Source organism: Ruditapes philippinarum, unplaced genomic scaffold (assembly GCF_026571515.1).
Source record: "Ruditapes philippinarum isolate M1 unplaced genomic scaffold, ASM2657151v2 ctg5247_1_1_1_1, whole genome shotgun sequence".
Lineage (NCBI taxonomy): Eukaryota > Metazoa > Mollusca > Bivalvia > Venerida > Veneridae > Ruditapes > Ruditapes philippinarum.
Window position 1 is genome coordinate 118641 of NW_026867327.1, and position 15551 is coordinate 134191.

General features: G+C 32.4%; 2 protein-coding genes across 2 annotated transcripts; one reads left to right on the forward strand and one right to left on the reverse strand.

Annotated features, from left to right (window-relative positions):
* Positions 1-2789: 2789 nt before the first annotated feature.
* Positions 2790-6355, reverse strand: LOC132735735 (pancreas transcription factor 1 subunit alpha-like). Its single transcript, XM_060722723.1, has 2 exons — positions 5280-6355; positions 2790-4172 (listed from the first exon to the last, which is right to left on the reverse strand). The coding sequence occupies exons 1-2, from the start codon at positions 5719-5721 to the stop codon at positions 3988-3990; spliced, it is 627 nt and encodes a 208-aa protein (XP_060578706.1). The 5' UTR covers positions 5722-6355; the 3' UTR covers positions 2790-3987.
* A 6482-nt stretch (positions 6356-12837) lies between these two features.
* Positions 12838-15535, forward strand: LOC132735733 (uncharacterized). The gene is made up of 3 exons (XM_060722721.1): positions 12838-13080; positions 13487-13552; positions 14282-15535. Exons 1-3 carry the CDS (start codon positions 12903-12905, stop codon positions 14788-14790), a joined length of 753 nt encoding a protein of 250 aa, XP_060578704.1. The 5' UTR covers positions 12838-12902; the 3' UTR covers positions 14791-15535.
* The last annotated feature ends 16 nt before the right edge of the window (positions 15536-15551 follow it).

The window sequence follows — 15551 nt, forward strand, 5'->3', positions numbered from 1 at the left end:
GGGGTCAAAATTGGCCCCGCCCCAGGGGGTCATTAATTTTCCCTATATGCATATAGTAAAAACTTAAAAAATCTTTTTTTAAAGAACCCAAAGAGCTAGAGCTAAGATATTTAGCATGAAACATGTTCTAATAGGTGTCTACAAAGTTTGTTCAAATAAAAGCCCTGGGGTCAAAATTGGCCCCGCCCCGGGGGTCATTGATTTTCCCTATATGCATATAGTAAAAACTTAAACAATCTTTTTTTAAAGAACCCATAGAGCTTGAGCTAAGATATTTAGCATGAAACATCTTCTAATAAGTGTCTACCAAGTTTGTTCAAATAAAAAACCTGGGGTCAAAATTGGCCCCGCCCCAGTTGGTCATTGATTTTCCCTAAATGCATATAGTAAAAACTTAAAAAATCTTCTTTTAAAGAACCCAAAAGGCTAGAGCTAAGATATTTAGCATGAAAGATGTGCTAATGGGTGTCTACAAAGTTTGTTCAAGTAAAAGCCCTGGGGTCAAAATTGGCCCGGCCCCGGGGGTCATTGATTTTCCTTATATGTGTATAGCAAAAACTTAAAAAATCTTCTTTGAAAAAAACCCAAATAGCTAGAGTTTAGATATTAAGCATGAAACATCTTCTAGTGAGTGTCTACAAAGTTTGTTCAAATAAAAGCCCTGGGGTCAAAATTGGCCCCGCCCTAGGGGTCATTGATTTTCCTTATATGTGTATGGCAAAAACTTAAAAATCTTCTTTGAAAAAACTCAAATAGCTAGAGTTTAGATATTAAGCATGAAACATCTTCTAGTAAGTGTCTACAAAGTTTGTTCAAATAACAGCCCTGGGGCTAAAACTGGCCCCGCCCCAGAGGTGTCATTGTTTTTAACTATATGTGTATAGTAAAAACTAAAAAAATCTTCTTTTAAAAAACCCAATGAGGTAGAGGTTAGATTGCAGGAAACATCTTTGTGTGGGTGTCTTCCAAGTTTGTTCAAATAAAAGCCCTTGGGTTAAAATTGGCCCTGCCAAAGGGGGGGGGGGTGGAGGTCATTGTTTTTCATTATATGTGTGTAGTAAAAACTTAACATCATGAAACATCTTTTAATGAGTGTCTTCCAAGTTTGTTCAAATAAAAGCCCTAGGGTTTAAACTAGCCCCGCTCCGGGGGCCTAAATACAGGTGTGCGACCTCGGGGCCATCATGGCCCTCTTGTTTACTTCTGTTCGAGCCCCTAGTGGCCGAGGGGTTGCCTTAAGGGTTGTGACATCAGAATTGCAGTCACCGTTTAAATCCTGTGTTTTCGTAAGAGGCGACTAACTGGGTTCGAATTACTGGAATATATACATCTCTTAGCTCCAGCAGGTTAGGTGGTTTTGACCGCTGGGGTTGCTTTAAGTTTGTGACACTGAGGTTAGCCAAAATCATCTTTCCTGTTTCGGTGCCTTATGACCTAAACTGTGTTGATGCGCCGTGAAGCAGTAACAAAACACAGTCTTTTGAATGATATGACTGTGTAATTTCAAACATGTAAATGAGACAATAAATTAAAACTTTACTACTTCTGTAATCAATATATTCCTCTGTAAAATAGCCAAATATTTCAGTCTAAAATCGTTGCACGTGTTTTTAAATGAAGGAGGCCAAGGAATGCCGAAATATAGCAAGAAAGTCTTTGGGTTGTCATAAGGCAACCAACTCACATCAGCCTTACGGCCATCAAATAATACATAACAAAATTCGGTGATCCTTTTAACATTACATATTGAAAAAGTGTTGGGGTATTTTTATATGTTTTTTTTTTAATTTCAGAAACATTTTTCTTTCTTCATTGGTAATAGAAAATATCGTGAAGGCTAGTAAGGTGCACATTTATATCTTCTAACTGAAAAAAAAATAAAAAAGCAAATAAAAATAATAATAGAAAAAATAAATAATAAAAAACATAACTTGCCTATTTTAAATATATTTCTTTCGTTCTTTTTCAAATGTTAATACATTTATAATTGTTTTAATCAAATATCCAACTTATTCAATACCCATTGATACTTTTGTTGCATGGACTATATTTATTGACATGTGAAATTAGCTAGCGAGATGAACAATATCTGGTGCAAGCAATTAAACAGTCACCTTTATTTAAAGCTGCATTGACGGTTAATTTCAAATGAAATACAAAGAGGGGAAAAAAAGATTTAAGCATGTTCGACCTTTGCCTATTTAACTTCAATATAATTGATTGAAGAGAGAAAAAGAAAGAAAAAAATTAAGCATGTTCAACCTTTGCGGTTTGATTCGTCAAATTAAACTGTTTTAACAGTACAATGTAAATTATTTGAAGAAAAAATCACCCTACTCATTTGAAATAACAATGGTTGAGACAAGACAATTTTTTAAATGAGCAGTTGTCTTCGATTCACATCCATTGTAGATCTACGCGAAATAATTATTATTGATTAAAAGCTCGAGGAAACTAATTAGACCTTTCCGTTTTATTTACTTAATTCATTCCGTGAATACACTCGGCTAATTATCCTGAGTACCAGAAATACTAAAATCGAATTTTCGTATTTCAAAGTCTTGAAATAAAAGCGTCCATCTACGCCCGTATAACAATAGTATTTGCCAAAGTTTTCAATGGACTATTTATTTACGTGCACACTTTCTATGTTGATTCGCCGGAAGTTGTTTACCCTTGAAGCTGAATAGCAGGCACGTGGCGTATGTAAATATTTAACGAGTTTAAGGGACTATTTGCTGATATGTTTGTGTTAAGAAGTACTAAGTGAATGTAACATCAAAATCGAATAAAATCTAATGCATTTTTATTTCTTCAATAAAATGTTTTACAGAAATAAATATGTCCCAGCACGATATATAATACGATCAGTAGATCAATATATCCCATGTTTGTACAAACAAAAACAGAGAAAGTAAAATTTTAAGACAGCACCATCGTGCTGTTAAAAATAGCACAATTAGTAATATATGTACAAATGACTTTTAAAAAGACTCTAGGACAAAGAATAAGTTATTCTTTGTCCCAGAGTGACTCCACTGAGTATGTTTTTTTTTACGAAACTGGAAATTTACGAAACTGGAATTTTTTCTTTCGAATTTTTTCATATCATTTCATGTAGGTCTGAACCAAAAGCTTGTGTGAAAATTTCAAATCATTAAAGGGACTCCACTGAGGTTTTTTGACATGATGGGACTGAAATTTTTTTTCTAGATTTATGTACCATTTGATGTAGGTTTAGACCAAGAATCTTTGTGCAAAATTTCAGATCATTTCGCGCACTTCGTTTTTCCAAAATAATTATTCAAATGTTATGTTTTGAGGCTTTTAAATATCAGTGGAGTTCCTTTAATAATTTTTTTTCCTTCAGAATAGTTATTATAATTGTGAAAAAGTTACCAAAATTTAAAACCGTTTAAACGCTTCCAACTCAAATCGGACTATAAGGATCGTACAGATATACTAATATCTAATTCTTATTATATTTTTTTTTATTAGCTTTCGCATATATTTCCGTTTAAGTGTCCCAGTTGATCAATGGAAGAAATAATTGTTTTAGGATTTTTGGACCTCAGTGGAGTTCGTACTTCGATAGAAAATATCAAAGATTATTTTCAATTTACATATATACATGCATGCATTAATACATAAGTTGTATACTTTGAAATTACATTAAAATAGCCATCGTAATAAATTCCATTTCATTATGAAAAAACAACAAAAAAAAAAAAAACACTTTAGTAGAAATATTCACTTTTTATCCGAACAATCTGGATCAAACGGTGCTATGGAGGGGATTGCGGGCTTGTAATGGACGGGTTGTTGAACGGTTCACACCTTAGTCATACAAAGTATATAAATTAGCCACTACCGTTGCATAGGCATGGAGATTAATAGACCGGCAGACCTATTGCAGGAAATCTGGATGCATATAATAAATATCCATAACAAAAAAATAACAAATTCTTATACATTTATACAAGTTTGTCACGTAAAATGTTTTGTAAAATCATTTGTGTAATTAGCAATGTTAATAAGGTCTGCATCATTTGCGTAATGAGGGAACCAGATTTTGGCGGAAAGTTTGTTATCTTTTGGTGAGCTCTGTTTCTCGTCAAACCACGCGAGAGAGTGTCCCAGCAACGGACTTTCACAAGGGTCAAGGTCATTCCCTGAAAATAGAATAACAAATCATAATAAATATAGTGACTCTTATCTTAATAAGAACTGTGTGAAAAAAAAAGAATATAGTTAATTAATTCATTAAAAAAATATTCACAAAAGTTCCAGCCGGAAGAAAAAAGCACAAAAAAATCATACTTAAGGGTGTATATTTATATGTACTACCCCTTGTCGAGATTCTGTCACCCCCCCCCCCCCCGAAAAAAGAATGGGTACAGTCTTGGATACGCACTTGCAGATGCATATGCATTCCATTCCAACAGAAAATAAATCCCTAGAGCTACTGGGAATATAGATTCTATATCAGCTATGAATTAAGATTTAACTTTGAAATTTGTAAATTTGCATGTTTTTGTGTTTATAACATAAATATCTACATACAATATACATGTAATTAATTATCTTATTCCCTTTGAATTCCGTCACAAGTTTAATGAATCTTCTACCCTGGCAGTAACAGATTATACCCCCCCCCCCCGTTGCCACCAGTGCAGACCAAATTCAGCCCTGCCGCCTGATTATGGTCTGCACTGTCCGTTATTTATTCAGTAATTCTTTAAAATTTTGCTTTAAAACTGACGGATGGTTTTGTCCAGACTTAAATATGCATCTAAACTGGACTTGTGACGTTTTGTATCCATGAAATTTCTGACAAAAATGGTTATTTAAATAATACTATTCATGGTTATTGAGTTTTAATAATGTTTAAAAATGGATATTTTAATAATATTCTTCCTAGTCCTTAAGTTTTAACGTTTTGTAATGTATATACACCCTAGATATAAAATTGCGCGGATTCAAGACTGAATCCCCTTTTTCTAGGGGAGAGGGCAGAATCTCGAGAAGGGGATATACATATACACCCATAAGTATGAAATGGTGACGATGGATAGGCCCAAAAATTAAGAAAACACCAAATAACAATTATTAAATTTGTTCTGAATTTAGATTCGAGTGAAAAGTAAATTACATTACAGTTGTCAATTTAACAGGTTATATTCTTTTTCTCCTTACACATTCTATAATATTCCATTTCAAGCACATATTTTAGTATATATTTAGTTATATAAATATTCATAATTTAGATATCCTCCTACCTGAAAACTGACAACGTAGAATCACTTTTTCTTGCTTATTGTCTTGGTTTTGAATATGTCCACTTGAGGTTAAATCATTAGTAGTTTTAATAAGATCTGCAAGGTAACTTATGTAACTCATAGCCAGTTTAAGGGTGTCCACTTTTGATAATTTTTTGTCCACCTGTTCTGTTACAGGTATACATTTTCGGAGACAGTCAAAAGCGTCATTAATAGACTTCATTCGGCGACGTTCGCGCATATTCGCTGCCTTTCTCTGCTGAACTTTCTTGCCGGTAAATTTCCCTGACCTTTTCCCGAAACTGCATGAATTTAACGGAACGTTCTCAATGTCACTTTCGTTAGATCCCGTTGACGCGAGTTCGTCACTATAGTCGACTGAACTTTCATAATAATCAATGTCAAATATATCCTCGTCCAAAGTGTAAAGAAAACTTTCCATGTTTCCTTGTAATAAATATATTTTTTGTGTGAAGAAAAATGTCCGCCTCTTGCTTGGGTTTTTATTTCTCTGACTCCGTATTGTGTTTAAGTTTCCAGATACATCTATAGACGATTAAAATTGATCAAAATGTTTAATTGAAACATTACCGTTTTAACAGTTTGGGTAATTCCTCGGTCTGTGGCCATATGAAACAGAAATCTCTTTATCTCTTTGTATTTGTGCAATTTCGCTCGATTTAATTGAATAAAAATGCTTTCAAATTAGTTCAAGTATAGCGTTAACAGTTAAATGAATCTGCATCCAATTGTAGTTAAATAGAAATGTGTATCAATAGAATAATCGTCAATTAAAATCCAATAGTCGTCCGTGCTCCTCCTCCAAAATCGAATTATCCAATCAGAGAGCTGAGTAAGGTGTCGCGTGCTGGTCGCGCGCTTAGTCGCGAGCTTATTTTCTTAAGAAGATAATTTGAAGCATATTTATGAGACAAACAAATAAAAATGGATTGTAATTTCTTTAAAATGTTATTAAAGTCCGATAGTGTTATCTTTAAAGCTGTTTAAAATTGAAGTGGAATATACCGTTATTATTATCTATAAGAGTAGTGACGTTTAAGACGCCCAGATGCGTATATTCCCAGAGAAACATTTTGATACATACAGATGTATGAAAACCTCGGTTCCATTCCTTATCTCATATGAAGGCTAAGAAAAAAATATTTAAATATTTCAACATAATGTATCTCATTTAATTTTTTATTTATTTATTTTTCCGTTTTAATACTTCATTTAAAATGTAAGTCATATGATATTGACGTCATTCGTTTAAAGTAGATCTTAAACGAAAAATATTCCGTTAATAGAAAAATTGAATAAATATCAAATAAAAATATGCTACTATTATTTATAACATATTACTTTTCTATAGAAAAAAAAATTCATGGCGAAGTTATTTAAAGGGTATGCCGCTATATCGTATGACATTTAAAACAAAGATATTAACAATAAAAGTATATTGTTTTAATCATTTTATGTCCATTCTCGAAACAGTTGTTATAGGATGTTTCTGTTATTTAACACACATGAATATTATACCTAAATAGAATAATAAAATATTATTTTGCTATTTTAAGTAGGATATCCGTCTAGCAATAATGCGTCATTCGCTTTTATGGCAATTTACTGCCATAATTATATCTTTGAAACAAGCATTTTGGAAGTGTTATTTTCTATAATTCAAACAACAGTTTTTTGCAGTAGATATATATCTTTGTACAATTTTCAAACTTGCAGCTTCAACGCTGGTTAAATGCAACGTATTTTCTTGTAGGTCTAAACGAACGAGAGAACGAACGGAGGGACGGACGGACGGACGGATGAATGAACGGACGAACGAACCCGGGGACGATAAACAGAAACATATTCTATTAAAATAATATTTCATTTTTTCTAATATTGAGACTACCTTTATATGATGTAGAACATTTTTATTTGTAAAAATACAAACAAACCAAATAAAAAAGGAAAGGTATGAAGACAGGTGAAGACAATATTGTGACACTATAAAACATATTTTGTCAATTCATTTGCCTGGCCTTGAAATATGTCAGTTTTCTTAAGATTGTCTGATAACTTGATAAGACAAAAGATATTCCTATCCTTAAATCTTCTGTATTTAGTTAATAGAAATACCACCAAAATCATGGCAAAAACAACAAATGCGTGTAACAACAACATAAATATGAAGTATAAACTACATGTGTATAAACACTACTTAAATGTTTGTTTCTATTTTTATCATTTTTTTTCAGTAAACTTATTTGAAGAACCAAAAATTGGGCTAATACTAGAGTAATAATCATAAATTCGCATTCATTCAAATAAAATTTTCAAATGGCAGTGTTAAACAGTTTTTAAGGTCAATCTTGAATCAAGTAATTATGGCCAAAAAATAAATTTTTAGAGAAAATTAAAAAAAAAATAAATAGATAGCCATGGGAAGAGAAAAATAGGGAGAAATTTTGAAATTAACTTGTTGAGATTAAAAAAGAAAAAATAGCACATAACAGAACAGAACGGGACGGATTTGTATCATAAATAATAACATTTTACAATCTGGCATTGGTATACATGTGTGATAAGTAAATTTTAGGGAGGTTAACTGAAAATCTTTCGTCTAATTGATTTTACATGCATGTAATAATGAGATCCATTATATGCATTAAATAATGATACAAGAATGATACAAAAAGACGAAACAAATACATGAAAACAAACAAACAAACAAACCAAACAACAACAACAACAATAAAAATGAAATTTTATCCGAAGAGAGTAGTTCAAATTTCAAAGTACATTAACAATTCTCATGCACAATCTAGATAAACTTCATATAACAAATATCGAAAAGAGTTGTGTGTTATCAAAGAAAAATGAAATGTGTAAAAATGATATTGTTTAAACAATTTATTTATGAAGACATGTAGAAAAAAATATATTTTCAAGACGTTTGCGTAGCCTTAACATATGACAGTTTATTTAAGAGCATCCGGATCATTACGTTTAAGACTCTCTGATAAGACAAAGGTATTTCAGTCCTTAAACTTGAGTAGTTCTAGTTAACGAAAAAACACAACCACTAATACCACGACAATAACAACAACATAGAATAACGTCTGCATGTATCAACAAATTAAGCACAAAAGTAGTGCATTAATTATGTAAGAGTTTGTACGTAACCTTAATAATTCGAACAAATGTATTATAAAAAAATTAACTATTTTATACTATGTACACATATATCAAATAATTTGTACATTGTGTCGAACATTAGTTTTCTTTAACTTTGTTCATTTTTTCGGGAACTAATAATGGATTATTAGCTCGACTATTCGAGGAATGGGGAGAACTGTTGTACTCACAAGTTGGCGACACACTTAAAATTTTGCGTGCATGTTGGTATCTCCAAAACAACTGAGGGGTATATGTTGAAACATACAATATACTTATTTGAAAACATAATTGGACGTCACCGTCCAAGGCCGATATATCTAACATAAATCTTGACAGAATTATGGCCCTTTTTATACTTAGAAAATTCTATATTATCCAGACTCTTCGTTTTACAAGATATAAGCACTTGCATTGAGAAAAGTCGAGCACACTGTCCTATCGACAGCTCTTGTTTTATATATAAGAGAAATAGAATTTATTTTATTTATGAAGTCCTGTATAAAATATAGATATTATTTCGTTAAAGGCACATCACGTCTCAGAAATGAGTACCTTTTAATTTCTGTAGCAAGCAAGGGCAAATCAAAATCAAAATAATAATAATAATAATAATAATAATAATAATAATAATAATATCGTAGTATTTCTGGACTGGTGCATGTGTATATTTGAATACAAACCGTTTAAATTACGTCTTTACAGAAAACTGAAAGTGCCGTCTCACTAAACAAAGTTTGTTTGCGCCAGAACGCGGCGCGTGCTTTTCACGTTTCATGACTTCCGGTTTAGACAGGCACAGTCTAAAAATGAAACGACTTTTGTTGATTGTAGCTAAACGTTTTATTATATTTGTATAAGCCAGTCTCCCTCTGCGTCTATTCAGTATATTTACTTTGTAATCTTTACAGAATTAAACGGTTTTAATAATGATTCTCGTCTAAATAGATTAAGTACACAGCTTTATGCAAATGTTACTCCAACTATTGTTACATTATAAATGAAGTGGGCAAATATTTGTTTATCGGAATGCAATGTGAAGTTATTTGACTTTTTCTGCGACAAAAAGAAAGTGGTATTTGACATCAGGGCTTATTCTTACAAGCTTAAATAGATCAGAAGTTAATGGGACCGCCCGTGCGCATGTCACAGGAACATTTTCATGCGCGCACATTAACACGGCGGGAATTTAGTGATTCAATATTTACAGGTTTATCAATTAAAGTTTCAAGCAAATACACAGACAAATTGAAATTATATGATTAACTGCTAGAATAAATTCTTACGTGGTATGAAAAATATGACTAGTTCTAAATGAAAATGCGCCGGGTTGGATGTTTAACTTTTAAGTTATCAGTGAAAGGTTTCTCGTGTTTTTCATAAAATAAGAACAGCTGGTGTTGACAAAAGCGTTTGGGCTTTGTTGTATAACTTCAATTAACGTGTTTACAAGCTGATTTAAAAATCATTCATTTGAAAATCAATGTTAAAGGCACATTACGCCTCAGAAATCCATTTTTACTTAGTTCTTCAGAAATGTCAAACATGTGTTTAATAATGTTTAAATAATGGATTAAGAGGATGTTGGAAGTTTACAACTGAAAAAGTAGCGCTGATCATGCCGTTATGTGTCGTAAAGGTACCAAAATATAAACAAAGTAGTATTCCATACAAAATAGTAGTTCACTGTAATTATACCAATTGCCAACAGATCTCAAGATGCAAAAAAATAGATCTTGTATGTAGCATATATTTATATGTTTGGAAACTGTAACAAGATTATATTCCAAAAACAGTTTTTTAGAAATAAAAATGATGGCATCTCTGAGGCATAATGGGCCTTTAAAGCTACATGTCTCGTGATGAGTCAAAATATTTTAATAAAATCAAACTTGAGAAAAATGTACTTTGATGTAAGGAAAAGTAAAATGTTTCAAGATTCAAGTACTATTTTACATATATATTATGTGCGATAAATGACTGATTTTTCAGTATTTACAACTATATTTCTACTGCGTTACTAACGTAGTAAATGCTATTTATTCATATTTTGACCTTATTTTGGTAATTTACATGGTTTGTAAGTGCCATTGATAATGTGTAAATTGGGTCCTTTTGGTTACTTCACAATATTACACATTCAAATTTTCAAAATTTTCAGGCGTGCTGCTTTAAGTGAAAACAAAAATCAATTTCGGGCTGCAGCGACTATTCAGAGCTTATGAATAAGTTATAAAAATACTGTTTAAAAGTGGACCATCAGTACAAACTACTTCAGAAAATAAAATAAATAAATGACACATTTTGCTTGCTATTTTCATTATTGGCAAAACAGTTTTTCGTTTTTCAGTCTCAAAAATACAATACAATACAAATGTGGAATTTGAATATTGAATTTCGTTTTTGAGATATAATAAAAAATAATACAACTTAAAAATCGTGCTCTTTGGTAAGTCGTATTAAGCAATTGATAGACTAACTGATTCGAAAAATAAAGTAGTTTTAACGTTATCATTCATCTTGAAGTAAGTCAGACGATTTAAACGTTGTCATATTGGTTTAAAATCTGTCGTCTGTAATAAGGTATTCGGAATACTGCACTGTCTCTTATACAATGATGTTTAATTTTTGTTTAAATATGAATTATTTCATTCAATGAAAAGGATATTAAAGGGATTAAAGCTGTATCTTATGACATATTTTCTTTTATATAAAAGTTATATTTTCAGTCAAATTATATTGTTTCCATAATCTTATGTGCGATTCTGTACGAAAACAGAATAAAATGTTCCGGAGCAAAATTTTATGCTGCTATTTTAAGAAAGGTTTTAATCGCAAAACAATCCTGTCGTTCACGCACCATATTTACTATAAGGCTATATATTAACATTTTTCTTTTATATAAACAATTATGCTTTTTGAAAGTATTATTTTTCAAAGTACAGACAGTAGTTTTTCGCAGTAGATATATAGATTTATACATATCAAAAAATACTTTTATCGGTCTTCAGTAGTTACCTAGTTAATTATTCCCTTGGATCAAAATCGCCATACTTTATTTATTGAAAAAAACAACAAAAAACAAAAAAAAAACAAAAACAAATAGCCTATAATAAAAATCGAAGCATGACAAAATTGAGCAGACAAAAGTTAATAAAAGCGTAATCACTCAAATCTATAAATAAACAGAATAAATCTTCTGTTACTGCTTGGCATGTCAGTATTATTAATTTCATATGAGCCGCGTCACGACAAAACCAACGTAATGCGTTTGCGACCAGCATGGATCCAGACCAGCCTGCCCATCCGCGCAGTCTGATCAGGATCCATGCTGTTCGCTATCAGTTTGATTACTTGTTATAGGGTCTGTGAGCGAACAGCATGGATCCTGATCAGTCTGCGCAAACGCATTACGTTGGTTTTGTCGTGACGCGGCTCATAAAGTCACGCCGGAAAGCCTTTATAATACATTTAAACAAGATTCTATAAGCTCAAACTCAGATTTTTGATTGGTCAAAAACTGCCACAGAATGTACACTGACAAATGAAAATTATGGGATTTGAGACAGAAGTTAGAGAAATACAGAAGTTAGAGAAAAATTTTTATAACCTTGAAGCATGGATATTTTTATACATTGTACAACGCTGACCGCAAATGACCTCTAATAATAGTGAAGTACTATCTATACAATATTCAGTCGCTCTTTAAACTTCTAATTCACGACGATCAAAACTGATAATTCATGATTATCGCCACAGATGAAAAGTCAATCTATTTAAACAGAAAATGGACACTGGTAGCCGCCGAGTGGCCCACTTCAGCCACAAACATAATGGCCGGCTGTTGTATTGACCTTATCAGACGATGTATTAGATAGCCGTGTAAACAATATAGAAATGGCCAAAGATAAAGCTGTACTCATACTTTTGTGTGCTCCGGCCACTTTATGGTCAATTTTTGTTTTAATGTTCTAAACAATTGAAGAAAAGATACAGCCGTTATTACTGGCACTTGTACTTCGATAGTGGTCATCGTCTCTTCGTATATTACGTAACAGATTAATGAGTGATTGTACAAGATCAAAAGCGCATCTTTCTTTCTTTCTTTCTTTTTCTTTTCTTTCTTTCTTTCTTTCTTCATTTCTTTCTTTCTTTCTTTCTTTCTTTCTTTCTTTCTTTCTTTCTTTCTTTCTTTCAACATCAACAAGTTATAGTTGTTGTTAATAAAAGAAACAAATGTTTTTTTCATATATATGCTAGTAAAATAAAGATCACTCTAAGTATGTCGCCTTATCATTATTAGACAGGTACGTAAAATATAGGCCGGTAAGTACTTTAAAGCTCTAACCAAGTCTTATCTTTATAACAAGATAAAGTTGAACCTAGTCTCAACAAATTGGCATATATCTATAAAATTCACGAAACATACGTAATTTTAAGGCACTGGAAATGAATATTACGTTTTTGCGTTCGATACTAATATTGGTATTTATATACAATGTGTCCGGTGGACGGTCTGGGAAACGTCTTGTCCTGGAGGAGATGGATATTGAACAAGAAATAATGAACCTAAAGCAAGCAATGGCACAGAAAGACGCACAAATAGGTAGTCTTCGGAACCAAATCGGTACGTAAAACAATGCTATCAGATTCAATGTTTGAGCACTGGTTGTTACTTTGCTTACGTACTGATCAGGGGAAGTAACCCTTGCAGGGAGGTACGTTTGACCACTTTCCGAACAATTTTTAGACTTTTGCTTAAACTGATGGTATAATAATGTTCTATTAATGTTGTATATATGTAAGGAAATGTTTTATTTTTGCGAACAATTTGCCAAATAGTTTTTACTTTGTTTCAACATTTAAATGCTTTCAAATTAAAGGTGTAAATCAATATTATATATTTTTAATCAGGAAGAAAGTTCGTTTCATTAAATAAAATAACTACGCTTTTACGACCCTGTTACATCGACAGGTGTCTGGATGTGAGAAATTAAAATGCATACATTTCTACATCCGATGTTTTTTTCCAGGTTCGACGTACACGAGATGGGGACGAACTACTTGTCCAGGAAATGGAACAGAACTCGTTTATTCTGGTAAAAATTTGCTTTTATGTATTTAATTTATCTCTTTTAAAGATTGATGTCTCTCGCCAATCGGACATTTCTCGGCTATTATTCGTTTGACGGAAAGGGCCGAGATGATGCGATTTGTTTCTCGCAATATCGACCAGGGTCTTTCAAATATAATTGTCCGGAGACGGGCCGGTTGACGGAATTAAGTTGCCTCAATTGGTCACGTGACTTTGCTTCATCGACCGCCATGTTGGGTAAAAAATCACTGTTGTGAAATCACAATATTTTTCTTTAATGACGTTTAGCAAACAAAAAATGTATTTATAACAAATGGTGAGTACTATCTTATATGAAATAAAAATATTTTATAGCATGTTGATGAAATTCCGTGATTTTCTATTTGAAAGACCCTGCTGTAGATTCTAACTTATATACTTATTTTGAAAGTTCTTGAAGCCAAATCTGTTCAGATTCTTCTTTTAGTCTTTTATGTCATATAATAATAATTTCCACTGGGAAATATATTGAGCTTATGCACGTGCAAATTGTAACTAACCCCAGGGAACAATTGGACCATAAGATAATCAAACTCTCCGTTAAAGAAATCTGACAAATAGATTATCATATAACAATAATTTAAAATGATGACTTGATGTATCGCAAAGCATTTAAATCAAGTTGGTTTATTACCAGTAACTGTCTATATTAAGTATAAGTTTTGATAAATTAATGAAGCATATCTATTTTTAGGTTTCATGGCTGGAACCTATCATGACGACGCCAATTATAAGGGAGCCGGTGCAAATTATCTGTGCCTAGCCGACCAGCCGACGTGGGACCATTATTCGGAAACTGTGAACAATGTTATTAGAATAACAGGTGTTCAGTATGAATTTTACGCACATTCGGAGACCCATCATGACCTGCAAGACTTTTTTGGATCTGATATCCATGACGATGAAGCCCCATGCTCAGTTTGTCGAGCACCAAGAAGTACAAGCGTAATGGTTCCCGGCCGGAAGGATTGCTATCCCGGATGGACAATGGAATATAGCGGATATTTGGTCGGCGCTTACTCGGGTTACGATGATGCATCGGAATATATTTGTCTTGATCGAAGACCAGAGGTTGTTGTGAACAGTGGAAGTAGCTATGGGGACAACATGCTATATTTCGTGGAAGCGTACTGTGGGAAAAGCCTGGAGTGTCCACCATATGTTAATAACAGAGAGCTGGCTTGTGTCGTCTGCACGAAGTAATACGCATGTTAGCAGACGATGACGACAACAAAATCACCACAACCAAAACAACATCACCATAGCAAGAATAAAAACAACAACAAAACAACAAATAAAACGATTTTTAGAGTATCATTATTGAATCGTTTACTACGAAAATTTAAACAGGAATTCTTCACGTACAGATAGCAGAAATATTTTGTAAACTATGAAAAACTATTTATGCTTTTTATGTATTGACCAAAAACTGCAAACTTTATCAGTTTTTAAAAATAATACCAGGGGCATATTTTGTGCGTCAAAAAAGTCAATTAAAATGACTGAAAGAAAAGTTGTAAAGTGAACAATATACTGCAGAGTCCCTGGCGCCCTTCTCAACTTTTATGTTCTTTTTTCTAAGCCCTGACTTAGATCTTGTGACCTGGTTGTGTTAATAGGTATACTTTAGTTTAAAAGGTTGTTAGGGTGCTACATCAGCAAGTGTTCAAATAAATTGCTCAAGTTATTCAATATTTACGCAATGGATAGAAAAAATAGGGGCAAACAGTTTAATGGCAGCGTAAACAACAAAACAACAAGCCTGGTAGAGGCCAGTGAAATTAATACACAAGGAAACTTACTAAAATTCAGGACAAAGACATTCCTTTCGGTTTAAATTATAATTTATTTAGTAAAAGGCGTTAACAATAACTATGCGTGGGATTCAGACCAAATGTACATACATGTATATAAATAAAAAAAATACTGTAATGATTACAGCATAAAATAAATATCGTTATTTT

Coding starts and splice junctions, on each gene's coding strand:
- LOC132735735 (XM_060722723.1), bottom strand. CDS start 5,721: ATGGAAAGTTTTCTTTACACTTTGGACGAGGATATATTTGACATTGAT. Junction 4,173..5,279: donor TCTACGTTGTCAGTTTTCAG/GTAGGAGGATAT, acceptor TTCTATTTTCAG/GGAATGACCTTGACCCTTGT.
- LOC132735733 (XM_060722721.1), top strand. CDS start 12,903: ATGAATATTACGTTTTTGCGTTCGATACTAATATTGGTATTTATATAC. Junction 13,081..13,486: donor TAGTCTTCGGAACCAAATCG/GTACGTAAAACA, acceptor GTTTTTTTCCAG/GTTCGACGTACACGAGATGG. Junction 13,553..14,281: donor AACAGAACTCGTTTATTCTG/GTAAAAATTTGC, acceptor ATCTATTTTTAG/GTTTCATGGCTGGAACCTAT.